We start from the raw sequence: 17,569 nt of genomic DNA on the forward strand, positions 1-17,569 counted from the left end.
CTAGATAGTTTGAATTCTCAACTGGTTATAAATGTGTACAACAATTTAGAGACATTTTAACAAAAATCAATTTACTTCCATAATTTAAATATAAATTACTATGTGATTAAGAAGAAATAGTTACGAAAAACTATCAAAATCAAATTTCATACATACACAATAAAACGAACAAAGCTAATAACAGATGTATAAAATAAATATAATTTTACTTCAAAAATAAGAACTTATTCTAACAAAAATCTGAACAAGATTTCTCACAGCTAAACTATCTACATTTTAAACATCTAAGAGTAGATAAAGTTCATAATTTTTAGAATCCCTTTCATTAGAGATTTGACTAACGATGGCAATACTGAGGTTCACATGTTTATAAATAGATTTAAATAGACTTAAACAACTATATAAATAGTTTAAACACACAACAAAGACAAAAAAAAAATCTGTAAATTACATCTGTTCTCCTTTACACAAAAACGAGAAAGATGCACTACCAAAGAAATATGGCAGTTGACTAGTGCAAACATTTGGCATATTAGAACTTAATCTATAAAGTTCATAATATACAGTAAAAACTGTCAATTTACAATAAATATGTTAATTACAATATATGTGTGCATATTTGTATGCATATACATACATTTATATGATGTATATATACATTGAATATTAATATACATGCTTATGTAATGCAGTAGCTTACATAATACGTATATATACATACATATATTTATGTATGCATACATAGATATTGATAGATATACACTCACATACATACACAAAGAAATTTCATTGCAACTTCTCTTGCATGAGTAAAAAAATTTCTAGAATTTGCATACCAGTAAGTAAGCAATGCCACCAAATTAATTTTGTTCCTAGCTCAAATTCAAATTTTAATCAATGACATAGATAGAGAAGTGGAAATTTCTAACTTTGTATAACATGTGTATGTATAAATATAAATATATATACATATATATATAATGGGTGTATAAAAGCTTCAGAGTACTTTTCTATTAGTATTAAATTTGAGCAAGTAATATAAGTGCAAACAACATGTGAAACTTGTGGGATTAAAAAAAGAGGTTTTGTAACTTGAAAATATCAGCTGCATATCCTTCGGCATTTAAGCTAGAGAAATGCAATTTTCAGTAATATTACTCCAAAAACATAATTAAAACTGTTATATATAAGTACTTTAATTCCATCAAAGAATCGCCAAAATAAAAATACTTAAAATGGGTTGCTTTAATAATTTTCATAACTACTTTAATGTAACAGTTTGAACTAAAAATTATAGAATAATAATTTAAAAGGACTATACAAATTTAAAAACATGAGCATAAACAATTCCTTCTGGTTACTATATAAAATGTGTTGAAAGATTTCAATGAAATTATATCTGATGTACAATTTTATCAAGTGTAAAAATATATAGTTGACAAAGGATACTGACTTGATACTTTCAGGAAGCAGTACATCAGTACTGTTATGACGACTTTACATCCATTGCATAGCACAAAGAGAAAAGTAAACTGAGTTTTCCATACACCCACCATATATGCATGTACATTGTACCTTTTCATGAGCTAGTAGAACTAATATAACAATGCACTTCCAAAAAATTGCAATTACCAGCAGCACTTTAGCTGCAAAATATCACAAAAACTTTCAAAAAGCCTTCAAACACTTTTTAATGTAGAAAACTAATAGAGAACAAAATGATTCTCTGAGATAAAATAAAACATCATAGCATATATAACAGGATATTTTCTATTTGAGTTGAGTATTTGTAATTTGCAACTCGATTAACATTAAAATATCTTCTTAAATAAACATATATATGAACAGAGTAATAAACCACTAACTTTCATACTTGACGATGAGGTATGACTAGCATGGTATTCTTTAACCACTGTTGGCCTTCATCTTTTGTATATGAATGTTTATTTAAATAAAATCTTATACTATTTTCTGCAACCCATAAGATGCAGAAATGGGTTGAATGCTAAATAGGGAGCACTATACTTTGAACAGACATTAGAATAAAGTTCAGGATAAAACATTACTCTTCTGGCGCAGTTTTATCCGTTGTCGATGCTAAAACTGGTTCGGTATTTCTTCTCTTCATTTTGCTTTTCCGTAACATTGTGGCCTGAAAAAGAAATACGAATTTCATCGTATGCAAACAGCCATACAAAAAATGCTATCATAATAAATAACAGTTTCTTGTTAAGTTCAAACTCTTGAAAATTAACTTGGACAGATTCATAGATTCCATGTTATACTGGGTGAGTTTGTTTTACTCTGTCAAACGAAAGAGGGCAATAGAAGAACCCAAATGGATCATAAAATACTATAGCAACTATGCCATTTATCTAACAATTTGCGAGTTATGGTGGATAAATGAATATAAATGATTAGTATTTTTTACCAATCGGTAAAAAATACTAATTAAAAAAATTTCAACTCACTAAAACACAAAATAAGCATATAACTTGAAAAAGCAGGGAATATCTTATAAGATGACAGCATTTTCATAGGAATATTTGGATTTAAAACCGAGCTACATATGCCGAAACTTTGTCGAAATGCAAAATCGATTAGTCGCCAAACAGTCTAATACTGAATATCGCAAATATCTTTCTAAAACTACAATTTGTCAAATTTACCAAAAACTTGTCCATTCCATCATCTTTCGAGTGTACCTAGAATAAATCATATGAATGTTGAAGATCAGGAGAAATATAGTTTTTTAGTGCAATACACAACTAAAATCGGCGTTCGTCAAAAAGCAAATACGCATGGGGCCATTTTCACTCCTTGTTAATATCTCCTGTCCACCTAAAGCCTGTTGTTTTAATTATGGTCAAGAAAGAAATTTTTAAAACCAAATAAGAAAAGTGCCATTTTATTAAGTTATAAACACAATGGAAACAAACCGACGGCCATTTTCATATTTGAAAAATTTCTTATTAGCGAATCTGTAGACCTTCCATTTAGAACACATCCTACATTCATTTGCCTACTTTTCGAAGAGTGCTGATATCAGTAATGTATAGCATACTAAAGATTAAATTTCTCCTGAATTCGAATAACGACTCAGTAGTTTATTGTAGACTCATTCGAAAGCTAGTGGGATGTACAAGAATTCTGATATTAGCCCAGTCTCATGGCCTTTTATATGTTCCGGAATCAAGGCAAAGAAGATTTCAGAAATATCACCTTAAATCGCGCCTTAATGGATTTATCGCCAAAATTCCCGAAGATACTAAAATCATACATTTTGTCGCCAAATTGTCACCACGATCGGGGGGTCATTAATCCGGCATCCGTACAATAACTAACAGAACTATCTACGCTGGAAAGCAATTCGTGAAAATATTCTTAATCTATATCAGTTTTGTATACCTGATGCAAAGTATCATGTTGAAATAATATCACCCAATTTTAGCATGAAGTACCCTTTTTTGAAGGGTATTTTAAGCCAAAGAAGAAATCAAAATCGCAAATGAAAATCATATCAGTTGCATTCAATAAAGTAGTGCACCAAAGAAATTACCATAAGTAATTTTTGTTTTATGGTAAAAATGAAAGTAATTAGAATAAGTTTTCACTTTTTCAGATTGTTATGCATATAAATTTATTTCTGCTGTGATAATCTTAAAGCGAGAATACCGACGAAAAATTAAAAACTCAGACAATTATCCCCAGTGACATATTTTCATCAGTTATAAACTGAGTGTATTAAACTCATTTTTATAACTCTATGAAAAACAATGAATGAGTTATCATTAATTAGCTATTAGCAAAAAAATCCCACATTTTTTTTAATTAATTCATTCATTCTAACAATTTTAAAGTAACTTCAAAATTCTTTCGAAGATATTTTGTTCCAAAGTTTAGAAATCAAACAAGAGCATTTAAATTTCAATACTACAATCTAGTTATGATACATAAAAAATGAGCTATTAATTAACAACGAATTAGAATTTAATTTAAAAGGAAATGATGACCAAATAAAAAAAATTAATATTTAGTTTTGAAGCAATAAACTTGACCTCTTGAAATTATTACTATAAGTAAAATTATAGATCTGTTATTAGAATTATATTATAGCGAAAACAATCTTAAATAATGAAATTTTAATTAGAAAAAACAAATAGTAAAACTAAGAAAAGAAAGCAATTTTTTAATTGATGACCTCAATAACCTTTAAAAAGACTATACGGATAATATTTAATTTATGCCTCATTATATAAATTTTTAATGTCTGATTTAAAGTTGCAAGGTAATACGGAATTTTCAGCTTACTTTTACAGAGTGAAAACATAATACACTGCTATCTAAGGCATCTTCTTTTAAAAACCACTCTTTAAACTTATATAAATTTGTTATTTAGAAGTTTATTTTACTAAGAATTGAGAATTTTCATTTCTTGCACCACCTTTAATAAAATAACTTAAAATATTTATTAAACAGCGATATAAAATGTTTTCTCTTTTTAAGTATAAGGAGGCGTACAGATGATACAAAAATGTGCACACAGAATGTTACTAATTACATTTTAAAATTACCTTCTTAAAAAGCAAACAACAAATTTAAAAGTAGTCATTAAAACACTTTACATTACAAAGCATTTTATAACTAATAATATCTATTTTTATTCAAGGCAAACACAAAAACAAATAAAACAAACCTTGAGAGCAGATCTCAGAACAACTACTTCACATGGACTTTGTATCCATGGCTCACCATCAACTTGGATTGGTACTTCAGTATTTAGACGAATTCGTAACTAAAATTTTAAAATGACAGTCAAAATTCAAATAATGTATAATTCACAATACTAACACGAAAATTCACTTTATATATGCTTTTTTTATATATATATAATTGCATTAAATCCAGTTCAATTGCAGAAACCATATTAATAGGATAAGTATTAATATCTTTTTTTCGTAAGAAGCGTGAATTTGCCAAACAATAACCAGCAGTATTATTTTAAGATTCGGAATTAATTGCATTAAATACAGATTTATTTAACAGATTTAATTAACTAATCTAAAGATGGATGAAAATGGAGAATTAGGGTTCTCAGTAAACATCAATTTACACACACACACACACACACACACACACACACACACACACACACACACACACACACACACACACACACACACACACACACACACACACACACACACACACACACACACACACACACACACACCTTTCTGTTAATAATGCATACCTACATACATACATCTCTATTAATAAAGATGAACAATGTATGTGAGCGCTGATGAATGTTACAGGCCAGACCGCTTGACTTATAGCTACCAAATTTGACATATATATATTGGATAGTGTGAATAAGCAGTTATGAACGATTCTTTTTTTAATTTTAATTAATAAAAATTAAGCTGAATTTCGGTGTTTTCATCCGCGCGATAACTTTTGAAAATATTATTGCACAAAATAACGAATTTTATATCTTTTAAAAAATTAAATAATTATCTTTTTAATGATTACCAATTTAATACGCGCACAAAAATATATTACCCTGAAATTTAACCCGTTTTCATTGTTCCGTCATATATTTAACTGTGTGATTTTCTCCTATTGTTGAAAGCTAAAGGAGAAAGATTGTTTAATATCTGTGTAGGTGACAAAATAAATAAAAAAGTGACGTAACAATAGCGCGAAATTAATAAGATAGATGAACCAGACATTAAAAAAGATTTAAGTACAAAATAAAGTAATACAATTAGAATAATACGGTTTTAATGTTAGACAATTTGATAAAACCAGTGGATGTAAGTTATATCTAAACGATTTATCTGGACTTTAAAATAACTTCTATGCCCGCTGAACCAGCTGGTCGTCGGAGGCGACTAGTGTATATGTACAAGCATACACAAAAACACACACACCTAAAATATGTTCACACATGTATAAATAAAATGTATATATTTTTTTAATTATTTTTTCCCATTTATATTCAATTTAAAAATTTCTCTAGCCTTTCAATTACGCGGGTTTCCCATGCTTCTCACGATCTAACAGCTGTGACCTAAACTACTGTCGAAGCAAATCTTTTGAAAGCGAAATTAGAATTGAAACTAAACTCCATTTTAGAGGCTGTCATTTAATTTATCGCAACCTTTTTCTGCTTACATATTCTTAGAGGCGCCGCGTTTCTCTCGAATAGTCAAGGCATATAATTGTTCATAACAGTATTTGAAAACTACATTTAAGGTTCATCCTTAATTCAATTTTACAATAAACAGAGTTATGGCTTTTGATTTTAAAAACTGCTTGGCATTGCAGCAAAACAATCATTATCTAAAGTCTCCTATATATTTTTTCTATTTATCCGTGTTCTAAAATTAATCATTTTTTAATCGCTCGAACACAGGATTCGCATTAACTTCTAAGTTGTGTGGATGCTTATTTTTCCATATTGTGTCGAAAACGCATCTAAAGTAAATATTTTATATTACTTTACTTCTCTTTTAAAGTTAAACGAGTTTTGATTTCTTTCACACGTTTTCTACCTTCCTATTCGGACTACAACTGGTGTATGGTCATAGTTTGAACAAAAACTCTCAAAATTAATTTTTAAGATGAAACCCTTTCTGTAAAAATCATGAACGAATAAAATTTAGTATTTAAAAAATGACTATGTGTTCTTTCTCAAGGAAAAAGGTGTACATGTTCAACAAAAGGTCCACAGTGATTGTCTTTGCAAACCAAATACTCCAAACGATTTCGAATATCATCGAACAAGCTTGTTCGTTATTTTTGAATTTCTGTTTTACTAGTTTTGGATCTTTACGTCTGTAATTTCATCATCATGCGTTTTTTAAGGTAGATGAATACGTTAAAAAGTCGATTTTTGCAAAAATATGATTAATTTTTTTATTTAATACTCTTAATGTTTGAACAGTTTTCTTTATAAAACCATTTGTATTTTGCTTTTAAGTCCACTTTCAGAAAGTTACACGGACCTTTATATTTGTATTTATATACATTTTAATGCTGTTTTACGCCTTTAAATTATATTCTCTAAAGTTCTAATCTTAGGTAAAATTTTCTAAAAAGAAACTTCATAAATTAAAATCTAATGCATATTTTTTGTTGTTGTTCAAATTTGATATAATAATTTCTCAATATGTTCTGCAGTTCCTGAACTAGAGTATAAGTAATTCATTCGTTCAGAAATATCTTATAGTTATTTTAATGTTTCAAAATGCAAAAAACATTACTTGTCAGTCGAATATTTAAAGAATGTATAGAAATACAGCTTATTTTTTAATTCAAGAACTAAGTAATAAATTTCTTAAACTATTTGCAAAAATTTAAACAAATCATTTGATAAATCTCTAAATTAAGTGATTTTTACTTTATATCTCTTTTTAGTCAAAATAATAATAATAAATACATAATTAAATAAAATTAAATTAAAAGGCTTTTTTTTTTTTTTTAACTTTTGTCCAACTGATAAATTTTGGTTTCACAGATGTTTTTTCAATCTTTTTTATGCAAAAATTAAAAAAGAACTCAACCCGAACATAGTCCCATACCTCAATACAATGTACAACAGTAACATTAACAAAATGCAACTGCTACAAATAAATACCGGAATTTTAAAAATTTGTCCCGCCTTTTACGAGATGGGATTTTAAAAATTTCTGATTTGTTCAGCAGCTCTTTACCTTTCTTCGAAATTTTTTTTAAATTTAATTTTCACATTTGAATTTTTTTGTTTGAGTTTTTAGTTTCTAAGCAATGTTTCTAATTTCATTGTGCATTATAAATTTTTGAAATTGTAAAATAATTAATTTTGAGAAAATGAAAGTTAATAATATAGCATTTTTTATATTTAGAAATTGAGAACAAGACATTTAAAATTTTTGGTGATCTGTAAAGACCTAAAAAAAGTGTAATGCTGATAAACCAATTTAAATTAAAACGTTTTAAATTATTACTATTCTGAAAACTTCCATAATTAATTATTTGATATTATTATTAAGAATTACTATTTGTTTGAAAGATATATTAAGCCTTTGATTGGCAAATGGTGAAAAGTAGAAGTAAAAAAATAATTGCAGGTGCACATACTAAGGAAGATGAGATAACGGATTTATGTTTTCATAAAAATTTATTTTAGTCAACTAATTTTAATTCAATTATTACCCATAAATCTGCATAATAAAAGATATTCTTACAATATCCATACAAAGCATATGGAGGCGTAGATATCTAAAACTGTAATGTTTTCACTTTATCCGAGTTCTAAAAATTATTATTTTCTAGTCACTTGGACTCAGACTGCATTTAAGCTTTTGAGTTGCACCCACTCTTATTTTCCCTCACACGCGCTGAAGCCATATCCATTAAATTGCCTTCTTGAGTTATGTGATTAATTTTTCCGCGTTTTTTGTTTGTTGTTGCTCTATTCAAACTACGCTGATACATGGTCCTGTTTTAAAAAAAAAAAGAAAAAAAAAAAGCTCTTTTCTTGAAAATCAAGAATAAGCAAAAACTAATATTTAAAGAACGCCATAAGTGCTTTTCCTTTCGCAAGAAAATATGTCACACACACACAGATTCAGGCATGGATTAAGGGCTAGGGGCATTAAGCGTGCATCAAGGGCCCTAGGCTACATTGTGTGTGCGTGCGCGCGCGTACGTGCAATGACATATCATTAATCTGTTTTAAATTCTAAATAAATTTCTAGTTTTTTTTTCTCTCCTTGAATTAGCCCATAATACTTTATTCTAAATTTTCTGTTACATTCTGATTCAAACCCACTTTTTAAATTAATTATTTCCTCAAAAATTAATCCTCTCAAAAGTGGATGAGTAACAAAAAATTACTTAACTCAAAAGATAACTCAAGATTCAAAAGCAGGGATAAAAATCCTTTAGCAAGGTTTTTATAATATTGGTCCCTTATACTTTATATTGCTTTATAATTAAATATAATTTATATCTAATTAAAAATGTTATTTTAATTACTTTATAATCTGTACGAAAATTTAAAATTTATATTTTGAATTATTTTATAAGGAAGATATTGAAACCAAATCTCCAGAAAACGGCTCGTAATTGCAATTCTTTCAAATTTCAGTTTACCAAAATGTGCAATGTAAAACTGCTTATATAGAGATTTTTAAATTAATATTAATAAAATTATCTAGTTTTGGAAGTTAAGGAGGGGAAATAGAGACCAATTAATCCGACATTTCCAAGTTGATCATAACGTAATGTAAAAGCCCTTCACTCTGATGCGGCTATTATCCCTCTCTCTTTCAAGATTTCAGTTCTCTCTTTTCTTCCTTCTCTCTTATGATTCACAGAGAATGCGATTAGCACATAATCAAGCAAGGGAAAGATTTTAAGTAATCTGTAATACCGCATTTTCTTGCCAGTGATGTCGTCATATAAGTCGAAAATGACTGATTAGTGTTTGAGAAGAAAAAATTTCAGCAAGCACTTTCTGATATGCTTAAAATCAATGGCGTAGCTAGGGTTGGGCAGGCAGGATGAGTGCCCTGAGCACCATCAACAGGGGTGCAAAATTGTGGAATATATATATATATTATATATATATATATAAACTCTAATTTCAATTTAATTTATTTACAAAGTTATCTTAATTTAGCCCATAGTAAGTTCATTCCCTTATTTCTTGATCCAATTCCACTTTCTCTACTTAATTAATTCAAGAGAAGCTTTATAAAATTGCTGAATCGGCAAAATTCCGACACATTCTCCGCGTGAAGGGATAGAAAAATGCCCAGCAAGCACATTTTTTTAAAAGATCCCTGCGTTTCCCTTCCTTGTGATTGACATCCGTCAGAAATCCCCATCAGAATCTTAATATATTAGTACTGTAAAAAAATATTTTCCCTATCCATATCTCATGTTACATAAGACGAGGGATAATTTATCTCTCGCTTCTTCCCGACTACTGCTTTTGTGCCGCACTGTGACGGACATGCCATGTCCGCGCCTTCTTGTGAATAATCATGCGTGCTTCTCCTATATGAAATAAATCGACGTCACGAAATCAAAAGTCTTTTCACTGTCTTCAAAACTGCATTCTGCTTCACATAAAATAATGTTTACATATTAAAGAGTCGACCGGATAGTTTGCTGTGACAAATTGTCAAATGAACTAAAAGAATAAAAATTATATCCGCGAGAAAAGAAAATGAATCATGCAACAGCTCTTTGTCGACACTCTTCGTTGCGGCCAGCCGTCTACAGTCTCCCGTGGCATAGTTTCGCTGCGTCGTTATACGCCAGCCAATGTGATTTTGGAGCCAACGTTTGTGCTCCATATCGCCATGTGCATGCTCCTTATATCTTCAAGGAGTTGGGGCTCCTTGTCATCATAAAAAATTTTCTGGCTCCTTAACTGTGCTGAACAATTCCGAGCTCTACGTCATTTCCTTGTTATATTATCACTACAATATAATAATCGCCTAGTTTACTCACCAGTGGTCTATAGTGCCAAATTGAATCAACCAGATTTCCAAAATATCACTTGTGTTTTACATTATCACAAAACTCTCCAGTAGTCAACAGTGCCTTGCCCACGTCTCCGCTTGTAAATAATTATGCTTTCCCGATGGATTAAAATGAATTTTAAAAAGATAAATTTTATCTTTAATGTCTTCAAACCTGCATTCTGCTTCACATAAAATAATGCTTATATTATATATATATATATATATATATATATATATATATATATATATATATATATATATATATATATACATACAGTAGACTCCCGATTATCCGCGGGCGGGTTATCCGCGCCTGCCGCACAAAGTTTTTTTTTTTTTTTTTTTTTTTTTTTTACTGATTTTTTCAAAAAGGTGTAGTTTTACAGTTATGCTTTTGTAATTACATAATACATTACAGTATTAAAACAGTACATATGTATTAATTTTTCTGTGTATCCTTGACGCCTCTCGTAAATACAAAGCACTTTTCTGTTTTCATTAACAAAATGCATTTTAGGTTAGTTTTGAGTGATATACTAAAATATTAAGCGTTAGTTAAACATTTCCTGCTGTTTATTTTACGTTTTATTGCACATAAAACGATTTTTCAAAGTTGGAATGACTGTTTTCTCTTTTGCTATACCCGGTTTTAGCTTTTTTCGGATTATCCGCGATTTTTGTTATCCGCGGCGGCCGCGCCACCCAATTCCGCGGATAATCGGGAGTGTACTGTATATATATATATATATATATATAAAGCATTATTTTATGTGAAGCAGAATGCAGTTTCGAAGACAGTGAAGAGAGTTTAGATTTCGTGACGTCGTTTTATTTCATCTTGGAAAAGCACGCATTATTTACAAGCAAGAGCGACGAGTAACCACAAAACACAAAACGACACAGAAAGGAATGAGGGAAAAGATTTCTCCACAGTGCTTATAAACAATGAGATTTCGATAGGGATTTTCGCTACACGCGTCGAAGAGACAGGGGAAACACGGGGATCTTTTAACAAAGAATGTGCTTATTGGACATTTTTCTAGCCCTTCACGCGGAGTGTAGGAAAGTTAGGCTTTTAGTCGTTTCAGCAATTTTACAAAGCTCTCTTGAATTAATTAAGTAGAGAAAGTGGAATTAGATCCTGAAATAAGAGAATATTTTAGAATGGAGTTACTATGAACTAAATTAAGATAAAACCTTGGAAATTAATTAAATTGAAATTAGTTTAAAATATCATCACAATTTTCCCCCTACCGCAATACGTGGAAATGCGCCTGGACCCTCGACACACAGCCATACCTTACAGTGGTATTCAAGTAAGAATAATTAAAATTTAAAGGCATATTAAAAGTGATACCAAGCTTCCCTTGCCTTTACATTAATATAAAAATCATTTTGAACAAGATTATGTAAATCATAAAAAAGATAAAGTAATATCTGTGAAAATATTAGATGAACTTACATATTCAACAACACCAAAAATAATAATATTAAAATGTGCAATATGAAAATGATTTTCAGCAGAAACTCAGTCTATTGTCTCTCAGTCTGTAAGATTGTCTCTATATGGTGACGAATGACTCTAAAGAATACTTGCACACAGTGTCCTTTAAACAGCAGAAGGCTCACCAAAATTATCAAATTGAATGTAAAATAATGGAATAACAAATTGAACATATATAAAAATAATATATCATCATAGTTCTGATTTTTGTATGTAACACCTGAATCTGAAAATAATATGAGATTCAAAATACTCTTATTATAAACATTAATACTCAAAACAAATGACATAAAAATGTGTAATTTTAAAAGGATAAAAAACTTTTAACTCACTAGTTTGCCAATTAGTGGTGACTAGTTCAACCTTGTCCACCAATTTCTAGTAGTGGGTGAAACTTAATGACCCAAAATTAGAACATCAAGAAGGGGGACGTAATTCTTACTCTCTTTCTACTCTCATCCAGGAATATTTATTTCCACAGTGGAGAACAACATATCCAGGATAAAAATAGAAAGAGATAGAAATTAATTGTGAGGTTGACCCTATACTCACATCTCAATAAGACTGATGTATTTTAATTTATGTTGTGATGGCGCCTATTATATCATCATCATGAAGAAAAGAAAAACTGACTCTTACAAGTGGAGACAATGGGCCAACCTAAGTTGGGGATTATGTGGAAGAAACATGGGAAATAAAAGGATTTTTTTAAATTATTATTCATGACAATTTTAATTTTTCTGGTGGATAATATGCTTGATACATGGACAATATCAGTAGCTTTGTTTGTTAATGCATTTGGTTTAGTTATTTCATAATTTACATCTGAAATTTTAGTTACTATTTCATATGGACCTGAAAATACTGGAGATAATTTTCTATGATATGGGTAATTAAATTCCTCATACATTACAATGTCACCAGGTTTGAATGGAGAATCTATAAATCTAGCATCATATCTTATTTTATTTTATTTTTATCATGATGTTTTATTGTATTATCTTTAGCTAATTTTCTGGCTTCTTCTACTGGAGGATAGAATTGATTTTGAGTTAAGGGAGGAGAATAAGGTAAGGTGCCAAATAACAAATATGCAGAAGGAAATTTTGTAACTGAATGGGGTGTTAAATTATATTTATTGATTACTTGTTCTAAAAGTCTATTCCAATGAATTTTAGTAGGAGAATTGACCTTGCTCTTTAATTTAGTTACTATTGACTGGTTAACTTTTTCATATTTCCCATTAGTTTGTGGCTGATGTGAAGATGTTAACAGATGCTTGACACTGTAATTTCTGCGGAAATGTTTGAATTTAGATGAGGTAAAACCCCATTTCTATCGGTTAATAATTTGAAAGGAACCTGAATTTGGAAAACTTTCTTTAATACATTAATATAAGTTTCAGAATTTTCAGTTATGGAAGGAAAATCCCAAACATATCTAGTCGCATGATCAATTAATATATGAAGAAATTTTTTAGTTGAATTGTAATAGTTAAATCCACCAACAGTATCAACAGAAAGACATTCAAAAGGATGATCAGTGGGGGGCACAGCCTGTAAAAGGCCATTTTTTTGGTGCTTTTTTTTTATTTAATTGACAAATATCACAATGTTTAACAAAAAGTGCAATATCTTGAGTAATAAGGGGCCAATAATGCTGAGGAGTAATTAAATTTATCATTTTTTTTAGTGCCTGGATGCCCACATTGTTCATGAGCGTTTTGCAAAACTTTTCTCCTAAGAGAAAAAGGTACAACTATTTTAAACAAATTTTTCTTTTTAATTACAAGTACATCATTAATATTTTTATATTTAGTATCACCTAAATTGTTTACATTTTGACAGTGTTTTGTCTCATCTCATTCCAATAAATGCACAGAATGCTGGACATACTGAGCAGTAGGATGCCTTGATAACATATCAGCTTCAACATTAGCTGTCCCCTTTAAATATTTAACTTCATAATCAAACATGCTTAGTTTTAAAGACCAACGAAATAATCTTCCCCTTAATTTTTTTACATTTTAAAGCCACACAAGAGCAGCATGATCAGTACGAATTATGAATTTTTCCCACATAAATAGTAATAAAATTTATCAAGATCATCTGCTATTGCTAAACATTCCAACTCAGTTATACAATAATTTTTTTCATAAGAACGTAAAGTTCTTGAATGATAAGATAAAGGATGTAATTTATCAGAACAGTTAGGCTGTTTTAGAATAGGTCCAATGGCTACCTGAGATGCATCACAAAAAACATGAAGAGGTAAATTAGGGTTATATAGTTGTAACACTGGTTTAGTTACCAATTTATTTTTTTAATATTTCAAAAGCTTTTTGACAGTCTTCTGTCCATTGCCATGGTGTATCTTTTTTACGAAGATTATTTAAGGGTTCTCTAATTTTAGCATAAGAATCAATAAACTTATTATAAACATTTACAAAGCCAAGAAACCTTCAAGTTGTTTAACATCTTTTGGAGGTTGTAATTTTTTAATACTTGCACTATTATGATTATCAGGAGAAATGCATTTAATTTAATGTTTTCTTTTTCACATACTTGAAATCTTTTTTAAATGATCATAGTGTTTCTCTAATGAGTTAGAGAAAATTACTATGTCATCAAAATAGTGACATGCAAAATTTGAAAATTTATGTATATTTAAAATTATACGAATAGTTCTATTGAATATAGCAGGTGCATTTTTTAAAGCCAAAAGGTAGGACTTGAAATTCATATAAAAATTCAGTAGTTACAAATGCCAGTTTAAGTTTATCTTGTTCATGCAAGGGTATGTGCTAATATCCAGATGCAAGATCCAAAGTGAAAAAACTTTAGCAGTACTTAATTTATCTAATAAGGTATCTATTCTAGGGAGAGACTCTGCCTCAGATTTGCAAAGGGAATTAATTTTACAATAATCAATACAAAGACGGTTTTTTCTATTTTCATCTCTTATATGCTAATGTTACAGGGGAGGAACAATTACTAGTAGATTCTATTATTAAAGCTGCATCTAACAAATTTTTAATTTGCTTATTTATTTCAAATTCATCAGTAGCAGAGGTTCTATAAGCCCTTAGTGAAACTGGTAAATCAGATGTTAAATTTATTCTAGGGGGTTCCATTCTTATTTTACCAACATCATATTTATTTTTTGCAAACACATGAGAATATTCTGACACCAGAGATAACACATGTTCAGATACTTTATTTACAGTCAGAGGAGGGAAAAATTTTTCTGAGGTATTCATTACCTTGACCTTATTATCACTAGTGTTATTATTTTCAACAATGTGTAAAGACATATAATTATTATTGGTATGCAAGTTGGTAATAATTTTTTCCATTTTGAAATATTTTATTTTTGTTACAATCTATAATTAATTTATATAAACTACAATCTGGAAATCTTAAAATAATATATGGTAAAGGATTGTCCAGAATATATAATATGATTTTCTTATTTATTTGGCCAATTTTTAAATATATGTCACAAATTTGGGTTAATTTGAACATTCCATGTGCTTTTCTGATGTACATTTTTTCTTGTCAAGTTAAGTTTTTTTACAATATCTGAAGATATAATTGAAAGAGTGGATCCTGTGACAATAATAATATTTACATTACTATGAGGGTTATAAACATTGTCCAAGTTCGCTAGACTTGGTAAAGTTGAGATGTGTCCGGACACTAATAATTGTCATTGTAATGGGTCAGGGGCCTCATTAGAAGAAATTGGTCTCATTTTAGAATTTTCAAAACAACCAAGAGGGACTTCTGTGCACGGGGAAGTCAAATTGGCTGTTATTGGAGCATTGGTCATAAACTGAGGTTGATAAAAGGGACAAACTTGTGTCCAATGATAAACCTTTGGAATACCTATTTGAGTACAAATTCTACATGGAGAAGATGGTAATCTTTGTTGATAATGCAAATTATGATCATAGTTATTGAAATTATTGGGACGTGGCCTTATTGAATTATGATAATTTTGTCTCAAATTATTGTGAGCTCACGGAATAAAAGAATTTTGAAATCTATAATTAAAATTATACCTAGGTGTAAAAGGTGCTGGTTGCCTTACTCTGATTCTGGTTTCATTATACCTGCCTGGGTTTGGTTCTGAAGATTCTTCCATTTTTATAGTTTAGTTGTTATTGTAAACTATTCTGTAGGGGTACAAGGAGCTTTCATGCTTACCAATTGTTTTAGTTGAGTTGGCAGTCCATCAGAAAGACTTTCTAAAATCAGTTGTGGATTAAGGACTAACTATCTGCCATAATTTAATTTTTGATGACAATAATCAACTAATTTAGCATTTTTTTAATCAAATTTCAATTGTGAAAAGTCAGAAAAATTAACAATGTTGGGTTGAATAAACTGTTCAGTTAATACACAACATAACTCACCAAAATTATCAATATTTAAGCATTTATATAATGTGTTTAAGCTGACCCTTTTAGAAATTTAGCAATATTTTTAATTTTCCCCAAGTCATTTTTCTTATTCTCTTGACAAATTTTGTTAAAATATCCCAACCATAAATCCACTTTCATCCCATTTTTGGGATCAAAAGGGATTATGGAGGGTTCCTGGGCTATCTGATCATTTTCTTCCTAATCAATTTTATTTTCTGAACTTTGAGGGCTAGACACATTTGTTTTATCTTGGTCAGTCATTTTTCCAGATCTTAACAACATTAAAGTATATTTCAAATAAAAAACAAATTTATGCATAAAATTTAAAAAATAGATTTGATAAAAAAAGACTAAAAATTCAATACTTTAAATAAAGCTATAAAAATACTATAATACTATAAAAATTTAGTTTGCAATAATTCTAAAATTCAAAAAAGAAAATCAAAAGAAAAGAAAAAAACACAATATAAATCTTGATTTTCACCCATTGAGCCAGGAAACGTTAAACTTTTTTTAATAAATCATCACTTTAATTAATCACAAAAATGCAATTTTGTGTACTGGAACTGCCACTGAAGACTACGGCAGGTGACTATTATTTTGGTGATGATAATATAACAAGGAAATGACGTCGAGATTGGAATTATTCAGCAGAGCCAGAAAATTTTTTATGATGACAAGGAGCCCCAACTAATTGAAGATATAAGGAGCACGCACATGACGATATGGAGCACAAACACAAGGGTATCTATTGAACAACAAAGCGGGAATGAGGTCACATCGACAATGAGGTAACATGACGGAATGCAGGGGATATTGCATCGGTTGGCATGGAACTTCGTCACGGCAAGGGAGCTTCGTCACTGCAGTCAGCGTGACGGTCGAAGCAAATGGCCACACCAGTACGGAACCATCTTCGATGAATGGCGAGCTGCGGAGACGCAATGCAACGACGGTCTCACCCGTGGATTTAATTTTAATTCTTTTAGTTCATTTGACAATTTTTCACAGAAAACTATCCTTGTCGACTCTTTAATATGTAAGCATTATTTTAAGTGAAGCAAAATGCAGTTTCGAAGACAGTGAAGAGAGTTTCGATTTCGTGACGTCGTT

At 29.7% G+C, this 17,569-nt stretch overlaps 1 protein-coding gene across 1 annotated transcript in view; it reads right to left on the reverse strand.

The window, feature by feature from the left end:
• Window positions 1-864: 864 nt before the first annotated feature.
• Window positions 865-17,569, reverse strand: part of LOC129960462 (diacylglycerol kinase theta-like) — a 76,013-nt gene continuing 59,308 nt past the window's right edge. The window contains exons 20-21 of the mRNA XM_056073911.1: window positions 4,697-4,795; window positions 865-2,152 (exon numbers count right to left, since the gene is read on the reverse strand). Of these exons, the coding sequence (XP_055929886.1) occupies window positions 2,063-2,152; window positions 4,697-4,795 (189 nt within the window). The 3' untranslated portion in view covers window positions 865-2,062. The remainder of the gene's footprint in view (window positions 2,153-4,696; window positions 4,796-17,569) is intronic.

The sequence above is a fragment of the Argiope bruennichi genome, chromosome X2 (assembly GCF_947563725.1).
Source record: "Argiope bruennichi chromosome X2, qqArgBrue1.1, whole genome shotgun sequence".
NCBI lineage: Eukaryota > Metazoa > Arthropoda > Arachnida > Araneae > Araneidae > Argiope > Argiope bruennichi.